Source organism: Hypomesus transpacificus, chromosome 19 (genome assembly GCF_021917145.1).
Source record: "Hypomesus transpacificus isolate Combined female chromosome 19, fHypTra1, whole genome shotgun sequence".
NCBI lineage: Eukaryota > Metazoa > Chordata > Actinopteri > Osmeriformes > Osmeridae > Hypomesus > Hypomesus transpacificus.
Window position 1 is genome coordinate 4,348,857 of NC_061078.1, and position 22,800 is coordinate 4,371,656.

At 43.2% G+C, this 22,800-nt stretch overlaps 1 protein-coding gene across 1 annotated transcript; it reads left to right on the forward strand.

Annotated features, from left to right (window-relative positions):
- The first annotated feature begins 268 nt into the window (after positions 1 to 268).
- sall1a (spalt-like transcription factor 1a) lies at positions 269 to 13,193 on the forward strand. The gene is made up of 3 exons (XM_047042584.1): positions 269 to 1,115; positions 6,986 to 10,419; positions 11,529 to 13,193. The coding sequence occupies exons 1-3, from the start codon at positions 1,043 to 1,045 to the stop codon at positions 11,967 to 11,969; spliced, it is 3,948 nt and encodes a 1,315-aa protein (XP_046898540.1). The 5' UTR covers positions 269 to 1,042; the 3' UTR covers positions 11,970 to 13,193.
- Positions 13,194 to 22,800: the final 9,607 nt, after the last annotated feature.

The following is a 22,800-nucleotide window of genomic DNA, read 5'->3' on the forward strand; positions in this document are numbered from 1 at the left end:
TGTGTGTGTTTGTGTGAGTGTATGTATGCGTGTGTGTGTGTGTGTGAGAGAGAGAGAGAGAGAGAGAGAGTAAGTGTAACAGAGAGAGAGAGAAAGAGAAAGAGAGAGAGAGAGAGAGAGAGAGAGAGAGAGAGAGAGAGAGAGAGAGAGAGAGATTACACCTCCAAACGCCTATGATAGAATAGCCCAGTGACCAATCACATCATAGATGGGCAGGGCTCAAAATTTCTCACAGTCCTACATGGGCCCTTAAAGTTTGTTTGTTCGCGGAATGCAGTGTGTGATGAAAACGTGTCAGTAACCTTGTTCGCTAATAATCAAATTAATCTGATCTGGATATTCAATACATATTGTGGACTTCCGAAACTCTGACAGTGCCATTACGCACGAAGCTCCTTTTCTCGAACACCGATTTTTTTGCGCTGCTGGCTTGCTTGAAGCTTTAACGAGTATCGGTGTTCAACATACAAGATGTGAATTTCAACGATCCTCATGCAAATCTAAAAGGAGGCTATGCAGAGCAACAGCGACCCGAGTTGTGGAAAGATAGTCAACTTAGGTAAATAGTTCGACTCCACCGTGAAAGCTCTTCAGTTTGACTTTATATTAAACTGATCGGCTTGATTGCTACTTGATCAATAGGAAAGATACGGTTCTACGCATGGACTCAAGACTGACATTCCAGTAGTAGCCAAGATAAGCTTTAGGTGGCTACCAGCTGGTTGCTAAGAAGGGTTAAATTGTATCTAAAGGGAGTTTGGAAACCCAGCCTTTCTTCCACACGGATCAACTCATTGGGTGGGAGCTGAGAGAGAGACAAGAGTCCCCAGCAAATCAGGAGCTAATTGATTAAAGAGACTTCATTTGAATAGGGGGCTGGCGAGGTGCCAATCGCCTTTCAAAGAACCACCGTATGATTAATCGCAGAGCATTATTGATAATCATAACAGGGCACATGCGCGGTGGATGGGCTCGATTTCCGTAATTTTGAGCTGATTTTTTAGTATTTTTTTATTCTTTCCTGGCTGATGTGTGAGCCAGCATGTCGCGGAGGAAACAAGCGAAGCCGCAACATTTCCAATCGGACCCTCATCTGGCCTTATCCGAACACAATGGTAAGTCCGAGCCTCGAGCGAATATGACCGTCCTCTCTTTATCAACCATGCTTTTCAAAGAAGAGGAGCGTTATCTCCTTTAAAGGCAACTTATACTAACCTACTATAACTTACTTTTCTACTTAAGATGCATATGAAAAACTGTCCTATTTGTGATCTAGTTGTGAAATATGACTTACAGATCTATATCAATTTGTGATATACACTCTCTTGTGGTTTGGCTATATTAGGCAATGACTATGGTCAAACTTTTTGTCCTGATTGTTTATAGTCAGACCAGGCTACTAAGATGACATAAGAAACATTTGCCATCATTTCTACCACTAAAAAGGGATAGGCTACGATTTAGGTTTAAGTTCCACAATAGCCTATATTGTCAATAGGCTGATATAGTAGTCAAGTGACTATATATTTTCGTAATCACTTTTGAAAACGTCTAATGTGGTAGGCTAGAAAGTTGGAGAATGTTATTATAATCATGATTCGTACGCTTCGACACATTCCCAAAACGCTCTGACTGGAAAGTTTCTTACAACAACTACCCAAGTTTTCTCAATTGCTTTTCTTGTCAATCCACTCCACCGTTTCTACAAGATGCTTAGGGCGTCAAACCTTTTGTAATACCCTTTCTCAGGTTTTAAAAGTGCTAGTTCTAAAGTTTATTTTTCTGAGTTATGGTCTTTCATCGCCTATACAGTATAATTGTATTGTAGATATTTGCGTCGACGTATGTAACGTTGAAACAAAGCAAATTCTTCCAATGTGAAAACTTACTTGGCAACGAACCGGATTCTGAACTATAAATTTGTCAAAATACTCAAACTAGGCCTATCTGTAATAGCCTAATAGTGAACAAAAAGTAACCAAAAAAGTCAGCACATAATGTTACTTACAGACATCGTTCAGAGTGTGCTTAACTGATATAAGCTTAATAATTTAATATAGGTTATTTATTTGGTCTTAAACCCAGATATGTCATTGGTTGAAACTAAAACCTTTCCGAAACTGTCTAATTGTTTCTCGTATGCGCGCGTGCACGCACTCGAGCTTTTTCCCCTTCTCTTGATACACACAGTCACACACAAAAACAGGCGCGCGTGCGCACGCACATACACACACACACACACACACACACACACTGCAGAGCAGATTGGTTTGTTTCCAAGAAAATAAAGTTATCTCACTATAATGTATTTGAATATTAGCCAATTAATTATTGAACTAATGTAACCCCTTACCCTGTTGAGACAGAACACACCATTTACTTGTGCTTTAAATAAATGATAAAAAATATGACAAGCATTTTCGGAAATGTACTTAATGAAAACCAGTTTCGGTCTTTTGTCATCGTTTGGAGATGGTCGTCTAAACAGTGAAAGGAATATGTCTGTTTTTGGACCAGACATTAGGCCTACGTTTCCTGATAATTTGAATAAGCTCTTGACGTTTAGCGACATTTTCAACAAACCACCATCATATAGCCTTCAGCTTTAAAGCCATGTAATATATTTAAATCCTTAATGTCTGTCCTCAGAGTTTCATTGTAAATTGGATTCATAAGTGGTCTATAGGCCTACTCGCAGAGCTCTTTCACGCTTCCCGTTTTCTTAAAATGAGCGATTAGATTTTTGCTATATTCCTATATTCAAAACGTAAAAACGCGCTTGTCCATTACCGGGTAAAACGGGTAATTCCAATGATAAAACAAGTGAGTGAAAACTATCCCACATGTGGGCCTATGTGTGGCATTTTGCATTAGGCTACTGCACTTTTTATTGTGATAAAGGCCCCGTAAGTTTTATTAAAGAAATTAGTGTATGAGTGAGAGGAGAAAGTTCAATGTTTATACCAGACAGATTATTTAATTAATGTCATCATTTTGTTTTCTATCGTTTTATACATTAAGTCCTAAAATATATTTGACCCATGCTCATGTAAAATATTTACCGTGCCTGATTTGGTTCAAAATTGTTCACTGCACATCTAGGAAGTTGATGTTTTCAACATGCTGAATACTCTGGTCCTCCTAAAACACATTCTGCCGGTTTGAGAAGGCCTGTGTCACTCCGAAAAAACGTTCATAAGAAACAAGCAGTTGCTAAATTTGCGTGATTTTATTGAAACAATATTGGATCAATCCAAAAGTTCATCAACACCAGAATTAAACTTTGCTTCGCTTCACTGCATTTCCCCCTCAAATTTAAAAAAGTGGTGAATAGTAACTTGTGTCACTCCATGTCAGCGACTGCTACCTATTGACTTGCACCAGAACGCTTCTCCTGTTGCAGAGCTTAAACTGCAATACATTTGATTATACTGTAGGTCAGAGACATGTAATAGTTGTATGTCTCTAGCCTATGTAATTGTTTGATCAGTCTTCAATGTGTACTCATAAGAGAGGTCCTGTGTGGATAGTCCTCAGGAGGTTCATTTTTGGAATATATTGAAATGAAAATAGAGAGGCATTTGCAGTGTTTGAGGGCTGTGTACGGCAGTTGGTGCTGGGTAGTGAGACTGTGAGTGCCCAGGCTTTGTCTCTCCTGGTGGTGAGTGCAAGGTGGTACGTTGAGCTGTTTTAACCTTTGCCAGCGTCCCTCTGTGCAAGGGTGATGAGAGTTCAGGGCACAGTGTGTTCTCCTGTACCTCGTCATTGACCCCGGTGATCAGAGCCACAGGCGGCCTAGCAGGGACCCTGCACTTTATTTGAGTGTGTGTGGGGGGGTTTATCAATGTGGCCGCCATCCCCTTTCAACCCTCTAGTGTGGCCCCCCCAGAGGGAGATTGGCAGGGCGGCCCCCTTTGCACTGTTGTACCCAGCAAACAAGAGAGATTCAGTTACTTGTCATTTTGCCAATGTTTATATAGTGGAGGTCTAGATGTTGCCTGAAGGACTTGCTTGCTTTTTCACTCCCTCCCCTTAAGCTTATACATGTCACCAGGGCAGAGACGCTAAGTCTCCAGTCTTGTTCTGGAAACGGCAGCTTTAGTGGAACCCCATCTAGTGTTCAGTGGGATGTTTCCCTCAGAGTCCTGCTTTTGAGGACTGGAGAGGAGGTGAACTCACACAGAGACCCTCCTGAAGTCACAAGTGTCAAGAGGTTCCGAGCGGTCCTGCAAAGCAACGTAGGAACTCCAAGCTCTCTGTAAACTTTTCTGCTAATCTTTGCTTCTGTCTTGCATACTCACACCGCTGTCCCTCTTTTTCCTGGCTCTGTAATAAGGTGTGTTTGTCTATTATATGGGCCATCGATGTATTTCTACCTAGCAAAAAGTTCTCTGAGGCACTACTCTCACCCAGAATTAATATTTCAATGTTTTTTTTTCGAGTTCAGCATTTGTTGTTTTAAGTCATTAGTTAGCATCTGCCTCCTCTGTGTGATTAAATCATTAGACATTTCATTTATTTTTCAAGTCATGAAGATATATCCGTTTTATTGCATTTTAAAGTACAAATCTTGTGTAGAAAATAATGTGAGGAGCACATGTGATAGAGTTATGTGTTGCAGGGTGTACAGGTTAAAAAAAATATTAAGCTTTATGGGTGACTTGACTTTTCCAAAATTTGGTAAAGAAGGAATGGTGTGAAATACATCACATTAAATTTAACCAAATGTCATGGGGGATAAGTAACACTTTTCATATTTAAATAGCCACGTTATTCCTCTGACAGTCTGTAATTATAACTGATATGTGGTTTAATCTAAAAGCATCAAGCAGTTCAGGCAGACACTCTATATAATTTAGGAAAGCATTTAAGACATTGAGGAAGGATAGTGTTTGACCAGTGCTAGTATTTCGTTTTACTATTAGAACTGATTAATCAAATACTTTTTATTTTTTATTTTGACTTATTCAGGGGCAATATGTATGGCAGTTTCAGTCAAAGGATAGACATTGTTTTAGTAGCTAATATTAGCAACTTTAATATTGCAACATCATGTCTTAAAGTTTGTTATTATTCCCCCTTATGTTTGAGAGTGAAACACTTTATTTTGAGTTTGAAACACAGTTGACTTTACGCTCATCTTTGGTCACTTTTGTATTTGATTGATTCAGCAATGCATGCGGGGCATTGTGTTGTGATGTATTACCTCCCTGAAATCCACTCTAGTTTGTCTACACGATCATCCGAGACAGAGCAAAAAGGTGTTCATTTAACCTAAACATTTCTCACAATGTAAATCAAACACATTTTTCATTACCAACGCTTTACTGGGGGTCCGGTTAGTATAAAAAGTTATCATTAAAGTTTAGTCTTTGCGTTTGCATGGTTTTGGCGGTGTGAGGCTAGGGTTTACTGTCATGGCAACTTTGCGTTATCTGATGTCCAAGAGCACAGAAACATTGAGGGAGATAATCCCTGAATTAAACAGGATCTGCTTTGAGTAGGCCAAGATGAGCAGGCCAGGCTGTGCCGACGATCCCACTGCTCCCATGCTGCGTGAACAATGGGAAGCCATCCTGTCGCTCTGTGGGGCAGAGTTGCACTCCTCTGGGTTTCATTTGCAAATGAATCCTTGGCCCTGATGAAAATGTAGAGGGCCAGGGCCACAATGAAAGGGATTCATAGAGAATTGCAATTTGTAAATCAACTTGTATGTTAAACAGCAAGAATTTGGTGTGACAAAGGGAAAGAGAATGAGAAAAGTCTGGAGCACAGCATTGGCCCAAGAGGGCAGGGGTGTAGCCTCGCCTTTTGCTTTTCACTGTTCCTGTTTTTATTAAAATGAAAAACCAAAACCAGTTTCTATGCACATTTTAAAAATGAGATTAAATGTATTCTGGTTTCTAATTCTAATTTTGGTTGGGAACTTGTTTTCTGGGCTTGTGTTTTGTTTTTTGTGTGGCTTTTTTTTGTGTGGCTTGTTGCATGATGTTGTATTGTTGTTGAAACTTTTCATAGTTCCTATTCAAAATACTTTCTGGATTATATAAAATATTAACATTTTAGGTAGAAAACATTTACTGACAAATAACGATTGAACATTTAAACATGTATTTTGTAGTGGTGTTAACTCTACGGATATACATTGTATATATATTATCCGTCTGTAGTTTTGGTAGGGACACTATAGATCAAGAGTAAATGAAATCAGTAGTCATATTTAAATGAATAAAATCTTTAGTTCAATCTTAATTTGTTTTATATACCTTTGTGTTTGTCATGAAACTATAAAGAAAATACAAATCATTTTAGCATGTCTTGGTTGTCCCTGTGTTGTGTCCGAATGTTGAGAACAATGTGGATGCCAAAGGCTGTGGTCACGTAAGACCCTGATAGCAGCCTGACTGGATACAAATTAGTTTAGTGACAGGGATAACCTGTCCAAGATGGCTGTAGTTGGTTGAAAATGAGCTAAGTTGACAGTAAATTGAAAGTCTAATAAGACCTTCAAATGGTTGATTTGCGCTTAGTGGACAAGTAGACATTCAGGAGTATGAAATATTGGAAATCAATGCTTCTCTATGAAATTTCATTAAGCCCCAATGTCCTCAGTCCAGGGTATTCTATATTTTGATGGATTATCTGATAACAATGATTACCTCTTGTTGGATTGATGAAACCCAGATGTGCACCTTCAAAGATCACTTTTAAGCAATATTTGAGCAGTACTATTGATTTAGTTTCTTGCCTCATCCTGTTTCTCATAGTGCCACTCTAAAGGGGTCTTTTTCTTGTTTTGTAGGTTTATTGTTACTTTGTGATGGTTGTATTTGTGAACACATCAAGGGGATAAGTGTAAAACTGATTAATTTAAGATTAACAACAAAGGCATTTGAATAGATAAAGCTGCTTCTTCGGCTGCAAAACATTTCTAATCACTAATCCTCTGTCACTCCCCCCCCCCCTCCCCCACCTTGTTTTTCAGGGGACACAGAGCCGTGCTCAGAAGACCCCCCCTGTAAGGAGTCAGATGCCCATGTCTGTAGCAGATGTTGCGCTGAGTTCTTTGAACTATCAGATCTTGAACAACACCAGAAGAATTGCACTAAGAATCAATTAGTTCTGATAGTGAATGAAAATCCCGCCTCTCCCTCCGGAACCTTCTCGCCTGGCTCCCCTCCCAATAATCCTGATGAGCAGATGAATGATACGATTAATAACACTGATCAAGCTGAGTGCAGCGACCTTTTGGAGCAAAACACTCTCGACAAAGAAGAATCTATGGACGTGGACGTATCTGGGATCACCAATGGTCATGAAGATGGAAACAGTCATGTGGAGGGTGGCAGTCCTATAAACACAGGCAGGGGAAGCTCTGGACCCACAATGGGCACTTCTGCCATCTCTGCCCCTCTACCTCAGCTTGGAAACCTAACTGAACTGGGAAACTTCTCCATGATCAACAGCAACGTCATCATTGAAAACTTGCAGAGCACCAAAGTGGCTGTGGCTCAGTTTTCCCAGGAGACGCGCCCATCTGGACCAGCAGGACCGAGGGTGGCTGTGCCAGCCCTGATGGAGCAGCTCCTGGCCCTCCAACAACAACAGATCCACCAACTGCAGCTCATTGAACAGATCCGCCACCAGATATTGCTCCTGGCTTCTCAGTCCCCAGAAATGCAGGTGCCCCCCAGCTCTACTCCAGGCAAGTTGGGACCCTCTGCCAGCCCACTGACCACACTAAGCTCCCATCTCTCCCAGCAGCTGGCTGCAGCCGCAGGCCTAGCACAGAGCCTCGCTAGTCAGTCAGCCAGCATCAGCAGCCTGAAGCAGCTGGCTGCAGCGGCGCAGCTACCTCAGCCCAACCCCAGCAGCAGTGAATCATCTCAGAGCATTAGCACACTGGGGCCGTCAGCAGTCAATGCCCAGTCATCTGACAAGAGGCCAGGCCACACGGGCACCCTCCACTCTCAATTCACCAACTCTTCACTAGCTAAGTCATCCACACCAGCCTTTGGGATAGGTAGCCTGTTGAACTCTGCAACAAATCCACTTCTACCTCAGCCCCCAACTGGCAACCCACCATTCTCCAATACTCTGCCCAGTGTTGGTACCACAGTGGAGGACCTTAACTCTCTAGCTGCCCTCGCCCAGAGGAAAGGCAAGGCCCCAAATGTCACTTCATTTGAAACCAAGAGCAACTCAGAGGAGGCTTTCTTCAAGCATAAGTGCAGGTTTTGTGCCAAGGTGTTTGGGAGTGACAGTGCCTTGCAGATCCACCTGCGTTCTCACACTGGTGAGAGGCCGTATAAGTGTAACATCTGTGGGAACCGCTTCTCCACCCGTGGCAACCTAAAGGTCCATTTCCAACGTCATAAAGAGAAGTATCCACACATTCAGATGAATCCATACCCTGTTCCAGAGCATTTAGATAATATTCCGACCAGCACTGGCATTCCATATGGCATGTCAATGCCACCTGAGAAACCTGTCACCAGCTGGCTAGACAGCAAACCGGTACTTTCCACTCTGCCGTCGTCAGTAGGCATGCTCCTCCCACCCACCATGCCCAACCTGCCGTCTTTCATCAAAAAAGAGGATCATTCTGTAGCTATAACCAGCCCCCCAAGCTCAGCTAAGAGTGACTCAGGTACCGCCGAGCTGTCAATGAAGATCAACAATGGCGTGTCTGAAGAAGGTGAAGGAGCAACCCTGCCTACCTCAAACGGGAAAACTGAAGAGGGCAGCCACTCCTTGAGCTTTTTGAAACATGTGAGCTCTGCCTCTGACAGCAATGCTGAGTATACAACATCTAACAGCCCTCCCATGATGACCAATCCTCTCATGCCCCTCATGTCCGAGCAGTTTAGGGCTAAGTTCCCCTTTGGGGGCCTCCTAGATCCCCTCCAGGGCTCAGAGACCTCCAAGCTGCAGCAGCTCGTGGAAAACATTGACAGGAAAGTGACAGACCCAAACGAATGTGTCATCTGTCACCGAATACTCAGCTGCCAGAGCGCTCTAAAAATGCATTACCGCACTCACACTGGAGAGAGGCCTTTCAAATGCAAAGTGTGTGGTCGAGCTTTCACCACGAAGGGAAACCTCAAGACTCACTACAGCGTCCACCGGGCCATGCCGCCACTTAGGGTCCAGCACTCTTGTCCCATCTGCCAGAAAAAGTTCACCAATGCGGTGGTTCTTCAGCAACACATCCGAATGCACATGGGTGGACAGATCCCCAACACCCCACTGCCGGACAGCTACCCTGAGTCCATGGGCTCTGACACAGGGTCATTCGATGAGAGAAACTTTGATGACCTGGACAATTTTTCTGACGACGACGACATGGAAGGGATGGAGGGGTTGGAGGACGGCCCAGATAGCAGCGTTCCAGACACCCCCAGATCGGCTGACGCCCATCAGGATAGTCTCGGTAACTCTCCCACACCACATGACACATATGGCCAGGATGGACAGGAGAACAACACCCAACAAAACTCCCAAATGAATGCCCATCAACGGCTGATGGAGGAGCTCCATGCCAGTAGAATGAAGGCCATGGGGAATGGCTTGATGGAAGGGGATTGCTTCACCAACGATGACTCTTCCATGGGCGGGGACAACGAGAGCCAAAGTGTTGGAAGTCCAGCTGTTTCTGAATCTACCTCTTCCATGCAGGCACCATCTCCCAACAGCGGGCAGCCACATCAGCGAAAATCCCCCAGCTTAGATGAGAGAAACCATAGGGCCATGTCCCTGGAGCAGATCAGTGCGAACCTCATGCACTCGCACCCCTCCAGCATCGGAGCGCTGGATCTGACATCGGTCAACCCTTCTAAGGATCCCCTGGGCATGCTGTTCCCCTTCCGTGAGCGCAGCACCTTCAAAAACACGGCCTGTGACATCTGTGGGAAGACGTTTGCTTGTCAGAGTGCCTTGGACATTCACTACCGAAGCCATACCAAAGAGAGACCGTTCATTTGCACAGCCTGTAACCGGGGCTTCTCCACCAAGGGAAACCTCAAGCAACACATGCTCACCCACCAGATGAGAGACCTACCCTCCCAGCTCTTTGAGCCATCGAACACCAGCCTGTCCTCCAGCCCCACCCCCTCTCTGCTCTCCATGGGCTCCTTGTCCTCCATGATAAAGTCAGAGGTCAACGGCTTTCTCCATGGCCTCCACCAAGATTGTAAGGACAGCATGCCTCCTGGCTTGGTCACATCTTCGGCCTCTACATCTCCTGTGCTCTCAGCTGCCCCACCTCGTAGGACACCCAAGCAGCACTACTGCAACACCTGTGGGAAGACGTTCTCCTCCTCCAGTGCATTGCAGATCCATGAGAGGACCCACACTGGAGAAAAGCCTTTTGCTTGTACCATCTGTGGCCGAGCTTTCACCACCAAAGGAAATCTCAAGGTACTTATAAATTGTTTGCACTGCGTGTATGCGTGTGAACAAAGAGAAAGCCTCAAAACCATTGTAAAGTTAGTCTTCAATTTTGAGCTGCAAATTTGTGTCAGTGACACTAAGAGTTGGTAATTTTGATGAAAGAAACAGTTTACTGAGAAAAGGGTACCTTGGTGGAAAGGTTGAATCACCCCATTAATATGATTATTGGGTAGAAACCTGAGAATGTGATCAGCAGAGCACAGCTGGGAATGGTTCAGTTAACAGCATTAACTACAGTTACCAGAGGCAACCATCCTCAGCTGCAGCAGAGTCTGTAGTTTTCCAGACGTTATCCTGTGAAAAACGTTGCCTTTGATCATTAGGAAAAAGGCCCTGCTCAGAGATAAACAGGAACTGGAGGGCTTTATGTGGACAAATGGAATCACACCACTTGTCTGAGGTGCAAATACAACATGCTATATTTCGGAAGGCCCGTGAACCAAATATTTAACAATAGTATAGCAAATCAGCACTTTTAGTTAAAATTGTACTTTATAGTGTGAACTGTAGGATTTTTTTTTTGTGGGAATAAGCTGGTTTTACAGTATTTTATTGTCCACATACAAATATACAATACATATTATAATTTGTTGTCTTTCTGTTAACAAAATTACCATAATGCAGAAAATACATTCTAATTTCTCTACCCTGAATTAGTTTACTTCAAATGTAGCTCAGACTATTTGTATATCCATCCATTGGTTGAAATAATTCGATAAAATTGTGAAGGTCTTTTACAGGCTATTGTGGAAAACCAACATTCTAGCAAAGGGCAAAGCAGAGGTGAACGTCAGGTGTAATACAGGCCAGTTAAATGAAAGTGGACAGAGCAATTTGAGCCAAGGCACAGGGGTTCTCTGGTGACATGTATATATCATTCCTGCCAAAATTAGATGCTTGCACCATGCCTATAGCTCTCACAGCACAAGCACCTTTACTACAACACCCAGGGTGCAAAACTATTTTATTATTTTCCTTTTTTCCATTGCATCATCTCTTATGTGATGCCGTTGAGGCCAAGTTTGTAAACATCGCTAATTTTCGGCTCTTTTTCTTCCTTTTGTGTTTGTGTTCAGGTTCACATGGGCACACACATGTGGAACAGCGCCCCTGCCAGACGTGGCCGCAGGCTCTCTGTCGACGGCCCCATGGCCTTCCTGGGCACCAATCCCATCAAATTCCCTGAAATCTTCCAGAAGGACATGGCGTCGAGGGCAGGAAACGGAGACCCATCCAGTTTCTGGAACCAGTACGCAGCAGCCTTCTCCAACGGCCTGGCAATGAAGACCAATGAGATCTCTGTCATACAGAATGGAGGCCTCCCTTCCCTGTCTGGCAGTCTGGGGAACGGCGGCAGCTCGCCTGTGGGAGGCCTCACAGGCAGCCTGGACAGGATGCACAGTACAGAACCCAATGCCGCTCTGGCTGGCCTGGAGAAAATGGCCAACACAGAGAATGGGACCCACTTCCGATTCACACGTTTTATGGAGGACAACAAAGAGATTGCTACCAACTAGAATGTTTCTCCTTAATCAGACAGACAGACCAACTCACACACACAAATAATGTACATGCATACATATTTAGACACACACACACACACAGGGAAGAGAACAAGACAAAGACAAAAAATGTACTGCTTTGGCTTGCCATTGAAACTTTACGAACACAAGTGTGAAGACAACTTGCTTTTTTGTACAATGTACAACCTGTTATAGTTTTAAGGAGCTTATTTATTAGTGATTATAACCTTGCTCGGAACCAAGTGGAAGCATTAACAGTTAGTTTCATTTTCTGTTCTTCAGCCAGAATGAGTATGTATGAGTGCTTAAAATGTGCTTTTAAAATTTAGCATATCTGGGTAGATAACTTTACCTTGGCATTAAGTTATTTTCTGTGTATAGGTATAACAAAACTGTTGATGTTCTTGTGATGCATTAGATCTGTAATAAACAAAACAGAATGGCTGTAAATAGTGTACACTGATCTATAATAGATGGTCTAACAGCTGTGTATTAACGTTCCCCAAGAAAAAAAAAAAGAAAAAGAAAAAAAAAAATTCAGGCAAGGGACTACAATATGAAAATATAAAAGCCCCTCTTTTATCAACCACAATTTAACTTTATTTAAGGAAAAAAACATACAACTGCTGCATTTCAAGTGTTACTTCTAAGAGTTTTTTGTTTCTGTTGTTCGATGTAGTGTAGGCTTCCTTTTCTTTGACTTCCATAGTTCCTTTTTCCTTCATCTTTCTTGTTTCGTTTATTTTGGTATAAAGTCTACAACAGACAGTTGTTAGGGCAGGATCGTCATTCTGAGAAGCCCACATCCTGGTTTGAACTGAGAAAGCTAATCGTATGGGTGTGATTCTCCTGTAGGCTAATTCCTCCGCTGGATTTCCACATTGCTGCTATGTTCTAGCATCCTCGTTGACATCAAGTGCAAATATGTGTTGAAGCGTCTGTAAATAATGTCAGATGGGGAACTACAAATTCCATCACAACAAAAATGTACATATAGCTCACAAGACAAAGTCCATCTTGGCCAGGGGACAAAGGATAGTGTTTTTATAAATATATATATATATGGGTTTGACAAACCTTCGGACTGTTACATGCACTTTCTTGGAAAGTTGGAAGATCTTTATGGGTCCAGTTTCTCTACACTTTAATACTTACTAACAACTAAGATACTGTAATTCTTTACTCTAATAATCAAATACAACAGTTTTCCAAAAGAAACATTGTGTGTGTTTTTGTGTATTTATTCTCTCGTTTTTCTCATTTGTGTGTTGGCAATTTATTTTCTAATTCAATGATGGATTAGCCCTAATTACTTATTTTATAATTTTATTCATGTGTCGCTTTAAACATGAAAAGTGGTTAAACTATGGTTTTGATAAAATTATGTTTGCTGATCGCGGAAAGGCTAGTGGCCATATTAAGTAGCCTAACAGCTCACAACTGTCACTAGCCTATATGTTATGTAGGCTAATTATTTTGCAGAATCAACCGGAAGTAAATTGACAACCCCTGACTTGTGTTGATCGTCCATGAAAAATAGCATAGCAGAATACGCATTTTCTAAGTTCATCATTCCTGCTGTTGTCAGTCGTCTGAATCGTTAATTAACAATCGACCGGCCAGAAGTCCTCTGTCTTCCGGGAGGTTGATGGGAAGGATTTAGAAGACTCGTCAATCTGGGTTACTCACCCTGTCATTCATTGTAAATTTTAATCCATGTGCCACCAAAAGTAGAAACGAATGGTAAGAAAATTTGGCTTCTCTTTTTTCTGGCCAACATGAATCCAGCATAGGCCTACGGTTTGCAGAGTGGTTCCAGGCTAGTGGGCTATATTAGTAATTTGATTGAAAACATATTTTAAAAGTAAGCCTATGAGCTCATGCACGTAAACGCATAGCCTACCAATGTTAGGTAAATCAATTTATTAAATATCACACAAAATAGGTCTCAGCCTTTTCTAACTGCCACACAAAACAATAGCAAAAACTCTGAGACAACCAACCAGTGTGATGACAGCTGAAAGAATGCTTGATCGATTTAGAGGAATTTGGTTTCATTAAATTCAGTTATATTTTTCCCTTTTTATTTCAACAGCTGCATTTAATTTACCACACCATTGCACATCCTGCAATACAGGATCTGTTCATTTGACCCCCGCATCCTTTTCCTCGTTCGCTCTCTTCCCCTCCTCCTTGTATTTTATAGCTGGCTAAATTCCACAATATTTACAAGATCTCGATACTAAATGATCCTTGCAAAGGGCTTGTGACCAACATGAAGACAACCCCGCCCAGTGCCGGTTTTTCCTTTGACTGTCACATCTGGCCCCTCGAGCTTTGTTTGCACAGCGCATCAGCTTCCGGATTCTTTTATTACAGAGTTGAATACCTGACTTCATCCACTGTTTATTGACTAAAGAAAGACAAAAATGCTCTGATCTTATAACAACGTGATTTAATTTGCAATTTGTCTCAGTAAAGAAAGCGATGACTTGGGTCTACTTCGTCGTCCTTTGTATGTTTTATTTTGACTTTTTAAATAATATTGCGGTTGTCCACTCCACGCACATCTTGTCACATTATTCAAGTGTAATGAAAAACGCGCTCAGTTCTTATTTGTATGACGGTAGGCGATAGCCCAAGCCTAACGGTCAATTCATTTTAAGAGACACACACCAGACTTTAGCCTATAGCCTATTACCAATTACATTGATATATATTTTTTTTTTTTTGGTTTACCTCTAAAACCTGTTCTAAAAGTAGAAAAACTTTGGCACCTTCTGATTGTTAAAAATATTTAATATATATATATTTTTTTATACATTTAACAAACATGGACTCCATTGCTGACTGGTGGAGTATATGGAAAATCATTAAAAGACAAGGATGTGGAGCAGCTCCTCTTATGTAATAAAACATAGGGGGAAGAGAGAGAGCGAGACGGTACAATAAGACATCACTAAGGAACACATGCTTTTCGTTGTGTAACAAACCCTCAAAGAGTGATCCCAATGATGTGTAAGGGTCTCCCACACCTCCCCGGGCAGCCCACATTTTGGCTAGGTATTGATTGAGCTGTGCAGTATCACAGAAACACTTGAATCTCAGGTGGCAGGAATGTGTAGAATTGATCTCTTCCAGTGTGCCTCCCAGAAGTGTAGCTTGGCTCCCCAACACAGTGCACCACAGGAACAGAAGAGTGAAACACAATCGTTCCATTCTGAGGAGATGCCCCCATCTGCCCAGCTTGCTGTCATGCTTCATGTCTCAGAGTCTGATTTTATCCATCCATTATGGACACGTCATGGCTATATAACTATGGTTATTATAGTTATTGTTTGGTCGGCATGTCCTTTCAAAATCCCATGAAATTTTATTTTGCTAACATTTCTGCTGTATCACAACCAATCACTTGCTGGATACTAGATTCAGAACAAACCTACCATGGACAATTTTTGAATTAAAAGAAAAATGGTTTCGTGGGGCGAGTTATGGTTTGTGACGATCTTAACTGACAATGCACAAACAAGGTGCATTGGCATACAATCTTAGAGCACTGTAGCTGTAATTGGTCTACTGTGCTTCAAACATTATATGTCACAAAACACTGTTTGTGCATCCGTTGAGTAAGGGTTGTGGTTGTTTTCACAAACAATAATTCGCCAGATAAAACTTAATATTTTGTAAAATTGTTTTACCTGTCTAGTAGTTCATATATAAATACAGACTCCCCCCTCTGTCTCTCTTTCACACACACATGCATGTACTCACACACACAAATACAAAACATTACTTATTCATGTTTACTTGTGATTATTTTATTATTAGTCCTTATTCATTCTGAGAGTGATGTAGATGTAGATTTACATGTCCCACCATAGTATTGATTTCAGTTTGACTGAATTTCCACAATGTTTTAGTGCTCATGTTTAATGGGCCTAAATGGTTTAATGGTCTAAGACACTGTAGTGAAGATGGTAGTTCTCAGCTAAGGATTTTGACTTTAATGTTAGACATGCCTATATATCATGTGCATCATTGAGTGTATCTTATCATTTTTTGTCAATATACAAACTCCAGGTATCTGAAGCATCAAAGTCTTTCATTGAATCTTGTAAGACATTTCTTTTTTTTTAAATCTTCTCTATATAGAGTCTCTAGGTTCCCAGTGATGTTTGGGTGAGGCTCTACAGACCTCACTTTCTGAGTCCAGTGCTGGGCTGTCAGTTCTCCTGAGTCGATACAAACCCTCGCCTGGGGCCTGGACTCCCTACTGAGGGTCCGGCCTGCTGGTGGGAGATCAAAGCCCTGCTGAGAACAATGGTGAGCCATGCTCCACTGTCCTGGGACATACACGGCAACACCTGCACCACAACATAACACATGTCAATCACTTCCAGGTAAAAGGGCTACCGTACGGAGGGCCATTCTAAGGGCCATTGAAGGGTCGCCTGGTGTCACCTCATGGTGTGATATCGGCCCGTTTCATGTTTTTTATGTCAGCTACATATAGTGCTTCTTTGTTTAAGCTTCTCTCTTTCACTCAATATCTCTCTCTCTCTAACCCTCCCCCCCCCCCAGCACACACAGTTTCTGCCATCCCTACCCTTCTCTTCCTGCGGTTCTCATGGCTTGGTTTCCTGTGGAAAATGAAGAGACAGTCTACAGCGTGTACACAGCTGGTTGGGAGACAAGTGGCCCAGATTGTGAGTACAAACACTGAGCAGGGTTTCTCTTCCTCCAGGTTCTTACAGTTATCGAAGAACACCAATCAAAGCCTTCAAGAAAATATCCATCCACCCAACCAGGCACTTTCTACTCCCCTCATGTCTGTTCTCCATTTCACTTTTCCCTTTGGTCTTATGGAGGCTCCAAGATAGTATTTGCATGGTTTGTTTTATGGCACAGTGATCTGGAGACTATCCAAAAGTGAAGGTCGTTTATCTTGCAGTTCATCCGCTCCTTGCCTTTTGTGTGGTGAGAAAGAGAGGCAAAGTCCCGTATTACATTTCATGACCCATTGTGCCAAAGGACTCCGCAGACTAACAGGTGGGAGCCCTAATGTGTGTGCTACGCCGGGACGACCAGCCAGCCTGGGGGCACTTTGGCTATTCTTTAATAAGGCACTCATGCTTGCAGGAGCACCACAATGCTCTGGTCCCCCCCCCATCCTTCAGGGATGCTAATGAACGTACAGTAAGGGCTTGTCTTACTCACAGTGCCTCTGCTGTCTGTGTGTCCCTCAGTTTATCATCGCTACTGAAATTGCGAGGCCATTTAGGCTGGGCCTTTATTGCAACTGGGACATTTACGCGTTATTGTGATGCAAATTATTTAAAAGTTAGTGTCTGGGGTGTATTCTTTCAAACCAGGTATGAGACTGGTCTTTTAAAAGAAAACTGCCTACTATTTTGTCATTGTGGAGGAGAAGTGATCTTTGTTGAACAGTTCCTGTGGTGTTGTTTTTGGTGTGTGTGTGTTTAGATGATGCGCGTTTCATTTCTAAAATGAATCACATGCACTGACTGCCTATGTTTTATACAGTCCAATGGAGGTGGATCATCTTTCTCTCTTTTAAGAGACCAACTTTGAGATTAAGTAGCTGATTGTGTTCCTTTCACCATCCGAATTACGGTTGGTAACCCAAGCCAGCACTGTCTGCTAGAGGGCTTAGACACACACAGTCTCGTGGACACTCTGTTAATGTCATCTCCCAGGTTAAATTTCCTCATCCCAATCTAACCTTAAGTCCTCACAACCCTTGACATACATTTCTTCTTTCTCACACTGTCAAACCATGGCTAGCAGGGAAACTATAGGCCTACATGTGTACAGCGCAGTATCAACGTTAAAAGAAAATATATTGACAGCATGTGATCCTCCATGGAGTGTGGATGAATGTCAACTTGGCTTTGGAGTCTGACTGTCTGAGAAGACTCCAACCTCTTTGTCAGGTGTGTTTGATTCCATAGGCGCTCCAGCTAGATGCTTTGAGTTTATTGAATTTGTCATTTTTGGCCTGGGAGTGAAAAGGGCACCTGTGCTGTGGTGAAGCCCCCCCCTCACCCCACTGGCCACATCACACAGTGACAGTTGATGCGCCTGTCCGCCCCTGGAGCTGTTAAAGTTGGGTGAAAACAAACCTTGCTTGTTTTATCCCTCCTCCTGTATGTACTTAATGCATCGGGGGAACAGCTGAAAGGAGATTTACTCTGTGTCTGTCATAAAGACCTCCCCTGGCCGTCTGATTGAATGGCCTCTGAGACCATAGTTTGACTAGCAGAGGAAAGGGGAAGTAGTAGTTTTAGTATTAACTCACAGGAACAGAGGCTCAGTCAACCCTTAGCTTTAGGATGAAGTTAATGAACGGGATCATGAATATTCATTGCCATGTTATGACTGTGTAATGGCTTGTTCTGCCTAGGAGACTGATTGTGGGAAAATGTTTAGGGTTTTGATAAAACCCCTGATCTTTTCTACAGTGGTTTCTGTGTTCTAGGAGGTTTTGGTCTCATGCACTGGGAATCTAGTGGACCTGGGGTTGGATTCTGGAACCATGCCAGTATCTCTGGAACACCAGTAGCTGTGTGGTCGGTGTCCTGGCTGGGCTTGGTTCCTTGTTGGCTAAGTAGTGAGTAAAATGGTGTAGTTCCCTTTTGAAAATTGTATGAAAAAGCACTCGGAAAATGATAACACAAAATGTCAAGACATTCTGAACACGGCACTTGTTTTTGGGGTGGGATTTAGTAATACTTCCCACCACCTGTGTGTGTGGGAAGCTGCATACCCGTGTGTTTGTGCTTTACTGTTGGGATGTGCACCAAGCACCTACCCTGTGGTCAGTTTGGTACACCTGTGATGAATGGGAAATATCCTGCAGGTTAATGATTGATTAATCAACCCAGAGACAAGCTTCTAAATGACCCAGTTCATTTTACCACTGCGTCAAATTAAAGGCAGTGGATTTTAACAGGCTTAAAACTCATTACTTTCCCCCCTGCTAATGAGCCAATTGCTTTGATAATGTGACATATACTGCAGTATCGTTTCGTGTTAAAATAGCATACCTCCTTTCTTACAAAGAGAGATTTTTATACATGTTTAAATGTATTCACGTTCAGTCATGCTACAGTCAATGACGTGACTAAACTACATGCAGTACTGAATGATCAGACAATCCGCAGAAGCACTCCTTGAGACCCTGGCCTATTTACTTAATAATCGATCCATATGAAAACAGCAGATTAAATTGACTGAACCTCATATACTTAATCATTGCAGCTACTTGACCAAATAGCATTTTTTCAGAATGCCGTGTGTCACAGGCCATCAATATTCCTTTAATCGCTGTTAGTTATTGCTCTATTTTGTTACAACTGCGGATAGCTTGTCTCCAGTGGTCAGTCTGGCCCCCGGGCAACCAATAGAATGAGATGCTAAATGGTTGCGCAAACAATTTGATTATGCTGTTTAATTCCCGTCATATAGATCCCCCTCAACCACCACCACCACCACCATCCTCTTGCCTGCTGATGCTCCCGTTTGTCCCAGGCTCTCTGCAGCACAGGGCTGACCTGCTGACTGCACATTAAGCAGGGCTGGAATATTCTCTACCTCCACCGGAACTACTCAGGACCCAGGAGCCGTTATTAACCTTCCAGCCCGGGGATTTAGACACACAGCAGTTGAAAATTTGAAAAAACTGTGTTGTCAGTAAGACATTTATTTTTAGAATTCCAACTGAGAATGTTTTGTTACGGCACCATGCATTCAAAAACAACACAGAGACACAAGACAGCACTTGATTTCAGAGTGTTAAGCTCAGGTTCAGAGAGTTGTCTCTTGTCTTGTACCTTAGTGTTGAACATTAATCCTAAACTAAGTCCAAATGGTGAAGTTCTTTGGGACTGTTGAGGGTTAACTGTTACCATCCAAGACAGCCAGACTCTCTCCTCACACAGAAAAATGAGAAGTGAGCGTGGAACTCTCGAGCCACAGTTGCCCAGTTCCCAAAATTAACATTTCAATTCAAAACCAATAATAACACATTGTGAGGCGAGCTGAATGAACCGTGCTGCCAGGGGGAAGGCGATACCTCCTGTTTCTCTGTAAATGAAAAAGCTCCTTCATCCTCCAGTAAAGAGGCCACACAGCCTGAAGTCAGCCAATCAGCCTGGTAACACTGCACAGGCATGGCTTGCTGGACAGGACTACTTCCTACTGCTTTACAATATCCCAGGATCTAGACCCATTTAGGCAAGCACTGCAGGGAGAAGATTTCTCTCAAGTCTCAAAACTGTGTGCCCGTATAGCAACTTTTTAATTTTTTTTATCAACTTTTTACCACAGGTGTCAGCCCATAACATTGCCTAACGTAGGTTTATTGGAGTGTAGGTAAATGTGTGTTTCTTACTTCATGTAGCGCCTGCAGATATGCTAGGTGACAGCAGATCCCAGCCTCTCCAAGGGGCAACAAATGAACACACTGTGTGGTTTTTTGGTGCTATGGCTCACTAAAATGGGATTTGGAGCCAAGCTCTGAGGGTCTGCCAAGAAGGTGTCAGAATAGGCCTCAGCTACACGCTCTCGTCCACCACAGACCAGATTAACCATCTGGGAGGAGAGGGGAAGGGACATGGGGCAATTTCAAGAGAGCACAGTGGCTATTTCTATTGAACCTGAAGGGTTTAGAGGCTATCTTCTTGCTGTCTTCACAGAGTGATCCTGTGTGTGTTAGTCCTGAGTGATTCTTTAGATGGTCAACTCTGTGTGTGTGTGTGTGTGTGTGTGTGTGTGTGTAGTGTAGACCTGCCCTGGTAGGTTCGGTTCATGTGGCTGATATTTCACTTCTCTCTGCCAGTGCAGGAGGTCTGACATAGCAACACACAGATCAGACGTGAGACAGATGACCTAAAGAGGAAATGAATCACCAACTTCTGAGAATCACACCAACGCTGCTCCTGTGCCCTCAACTGCACTGTATCCCACGGTTTAGTTAAACAGGTACTCTATAGCAAATCTTTACTGTGGCAAAGGTGGACTGCCTTATTTGAGACTGTGGAAGTTTGTCCTGGAGTGATGACATCACCATGCACTGCACAGAGATGCACTACCTCTACTAATAAGGCACCGGTGGGACTGCCGCTCGCTTAGGTTGTCAATGAGTCCGTCTTGATCTGAGGATTAGGCCCGCCGTTCCAATTACAGCCGGGTGCCGTGAGGTTTGTCAGGCATCGATGCCGACGCCCGTCGATGGCCCCGGCGCATGTATCCTGGGTCCTGCTGAGTGACAGGCGCCAGCCCGGGTCTTTGCGCCATCAGACACCAATACAATGAGTGCGTTTGTGCTTCAGTGACGCATTGGTCATGGGATAGCGAGTTTTGGTGAGGATGGCATATGCAAAACAGTTACCTGGGAAACGTGTGGGGTAAGAGTGTGTGTGTGTGTGTGGGGGGGGGGAGGAGGAGGCCGTGTGTGTGTGTGTGAAGGGAGGGTGGCTGCACTCATGGCCATGATGGTACTGTAGGCTATATTAAGTCATTCATTAATAGTGCATGGGGTGTCTTCTCCGCATCCCACTGATACTCTAGTCGTCCGACAGCATCTAGCTGATATGAGAGTCTATTATCTCTAAGATGACTCAGAGCAGGAGGAGCAGGTTGAGCTCAGTCACCTGAAATGGCCTGGCACACCTCACGTCCTCCCTCCCCCCTTTTAGACCTCCGTTCGTTTGCCTATCATCACCTGGGAGGCCAGCGGTGACTTTACACCCGCAGAGAGGCGGGTCATGTGACACAGATGTTAGGTACTTAATATTTACCACCTGGTGTTATTTACATGCCATTAAACGTGAGATGGACTGCATGAACTGAAAACCGTTCTCTGCAGTAACTTAGTGAGTACTCTAGTGTCAGGTGGATTGAAATATCCCATGGGTCGACATCTTTGTGTCTTAATGAAGAGTAATGACTTTGTTTTCTTAGCTGTTTAGACTTAGGAATGCTTTTCACCATGTATTTCATAGGGACATGGCTCGTACGGAACCAGTGGATGTAATGCTATCTGAGGGAGATGTTGGAAGGCTGTAATTAAATATGAATGGGAGCGCTGTCGGTTGCCCGGCCAGTTTGTTTGGTTGAGTGCCGGCCTGGGAGGAGAGCTCATCAAATCAGTTTTGTTCATGTCATTCTACACCCTTACAACAGCTCCTGACAGGGAATCTCGGTGGTCCTGTGTGAATGTGGACGGGAATCACCTGTATTCAGACTTAATGGATTCGAAATAACCCACAGGCCGGGACTTTAATGAGGGCTGGATTAATGAAAAATGCTGTAGCCACCCCCACCCTCACCCCACCTCCCCTCCCTCCGCTTGGCGTTGCATGACAACATTTTCAAATTGCATGCCGGAGAAGATAATTCACTTATTCAGAGTAATTGGGTGCTGACCAGGGTTAATATGTTTGGTGTCATTAAATGGAAATGTTCAGTTGTAAGTGGAACTGTATGATACATGGGGGATTTTCTATAGAACTGCCCTGGGTCTACTTTCCCTATCTACTGCTAGCTGGGCATGTATAGGGTTTTATTTGAGGGAACTCAAGCATGAATTCTGCAAGGGAACGATGGGGACAGTTATATTCACTTCTGTTTGGTGCCCGGTTGAATGAAATGACCTTTAAGATAAAGCGAATCTCTTGAGCAAGTCAGGTGAAGAAAAGGCGGGACAAAGAGGGCAGATGTAGTGAAAGGAAACTTTTTAAATACTGCAGTGAAGGAGGGCTGGTAGCCATGGGGTAGTTAAAGGACTGTTGTTCTCTGTTAA

Bases quoted from the DNA above. Each gene is read 5' to 3' on its own strand.
- sall1a (XM_047042584.1), top strand. From the start codon at position 1,043: ATGTCGCGGAGGAAACAAGCGAAGCCGCAACATTTCCAATCGGACCCT. The intron at 1,116-6,985 runs GTAAGTCCGAGC...CTTGTTTTTCAG, and splicing joins GGCCTTATCCGAACACAATG to GGGACACAGAGCCGTGCTCA. The intron at 10,420-11,528 runs GTACTTATAAAT...GTTTGTGTTCAG, and splicing joins CCACCAAAGGAAATCTCAAG to GTTCACATGGGCACACACAT.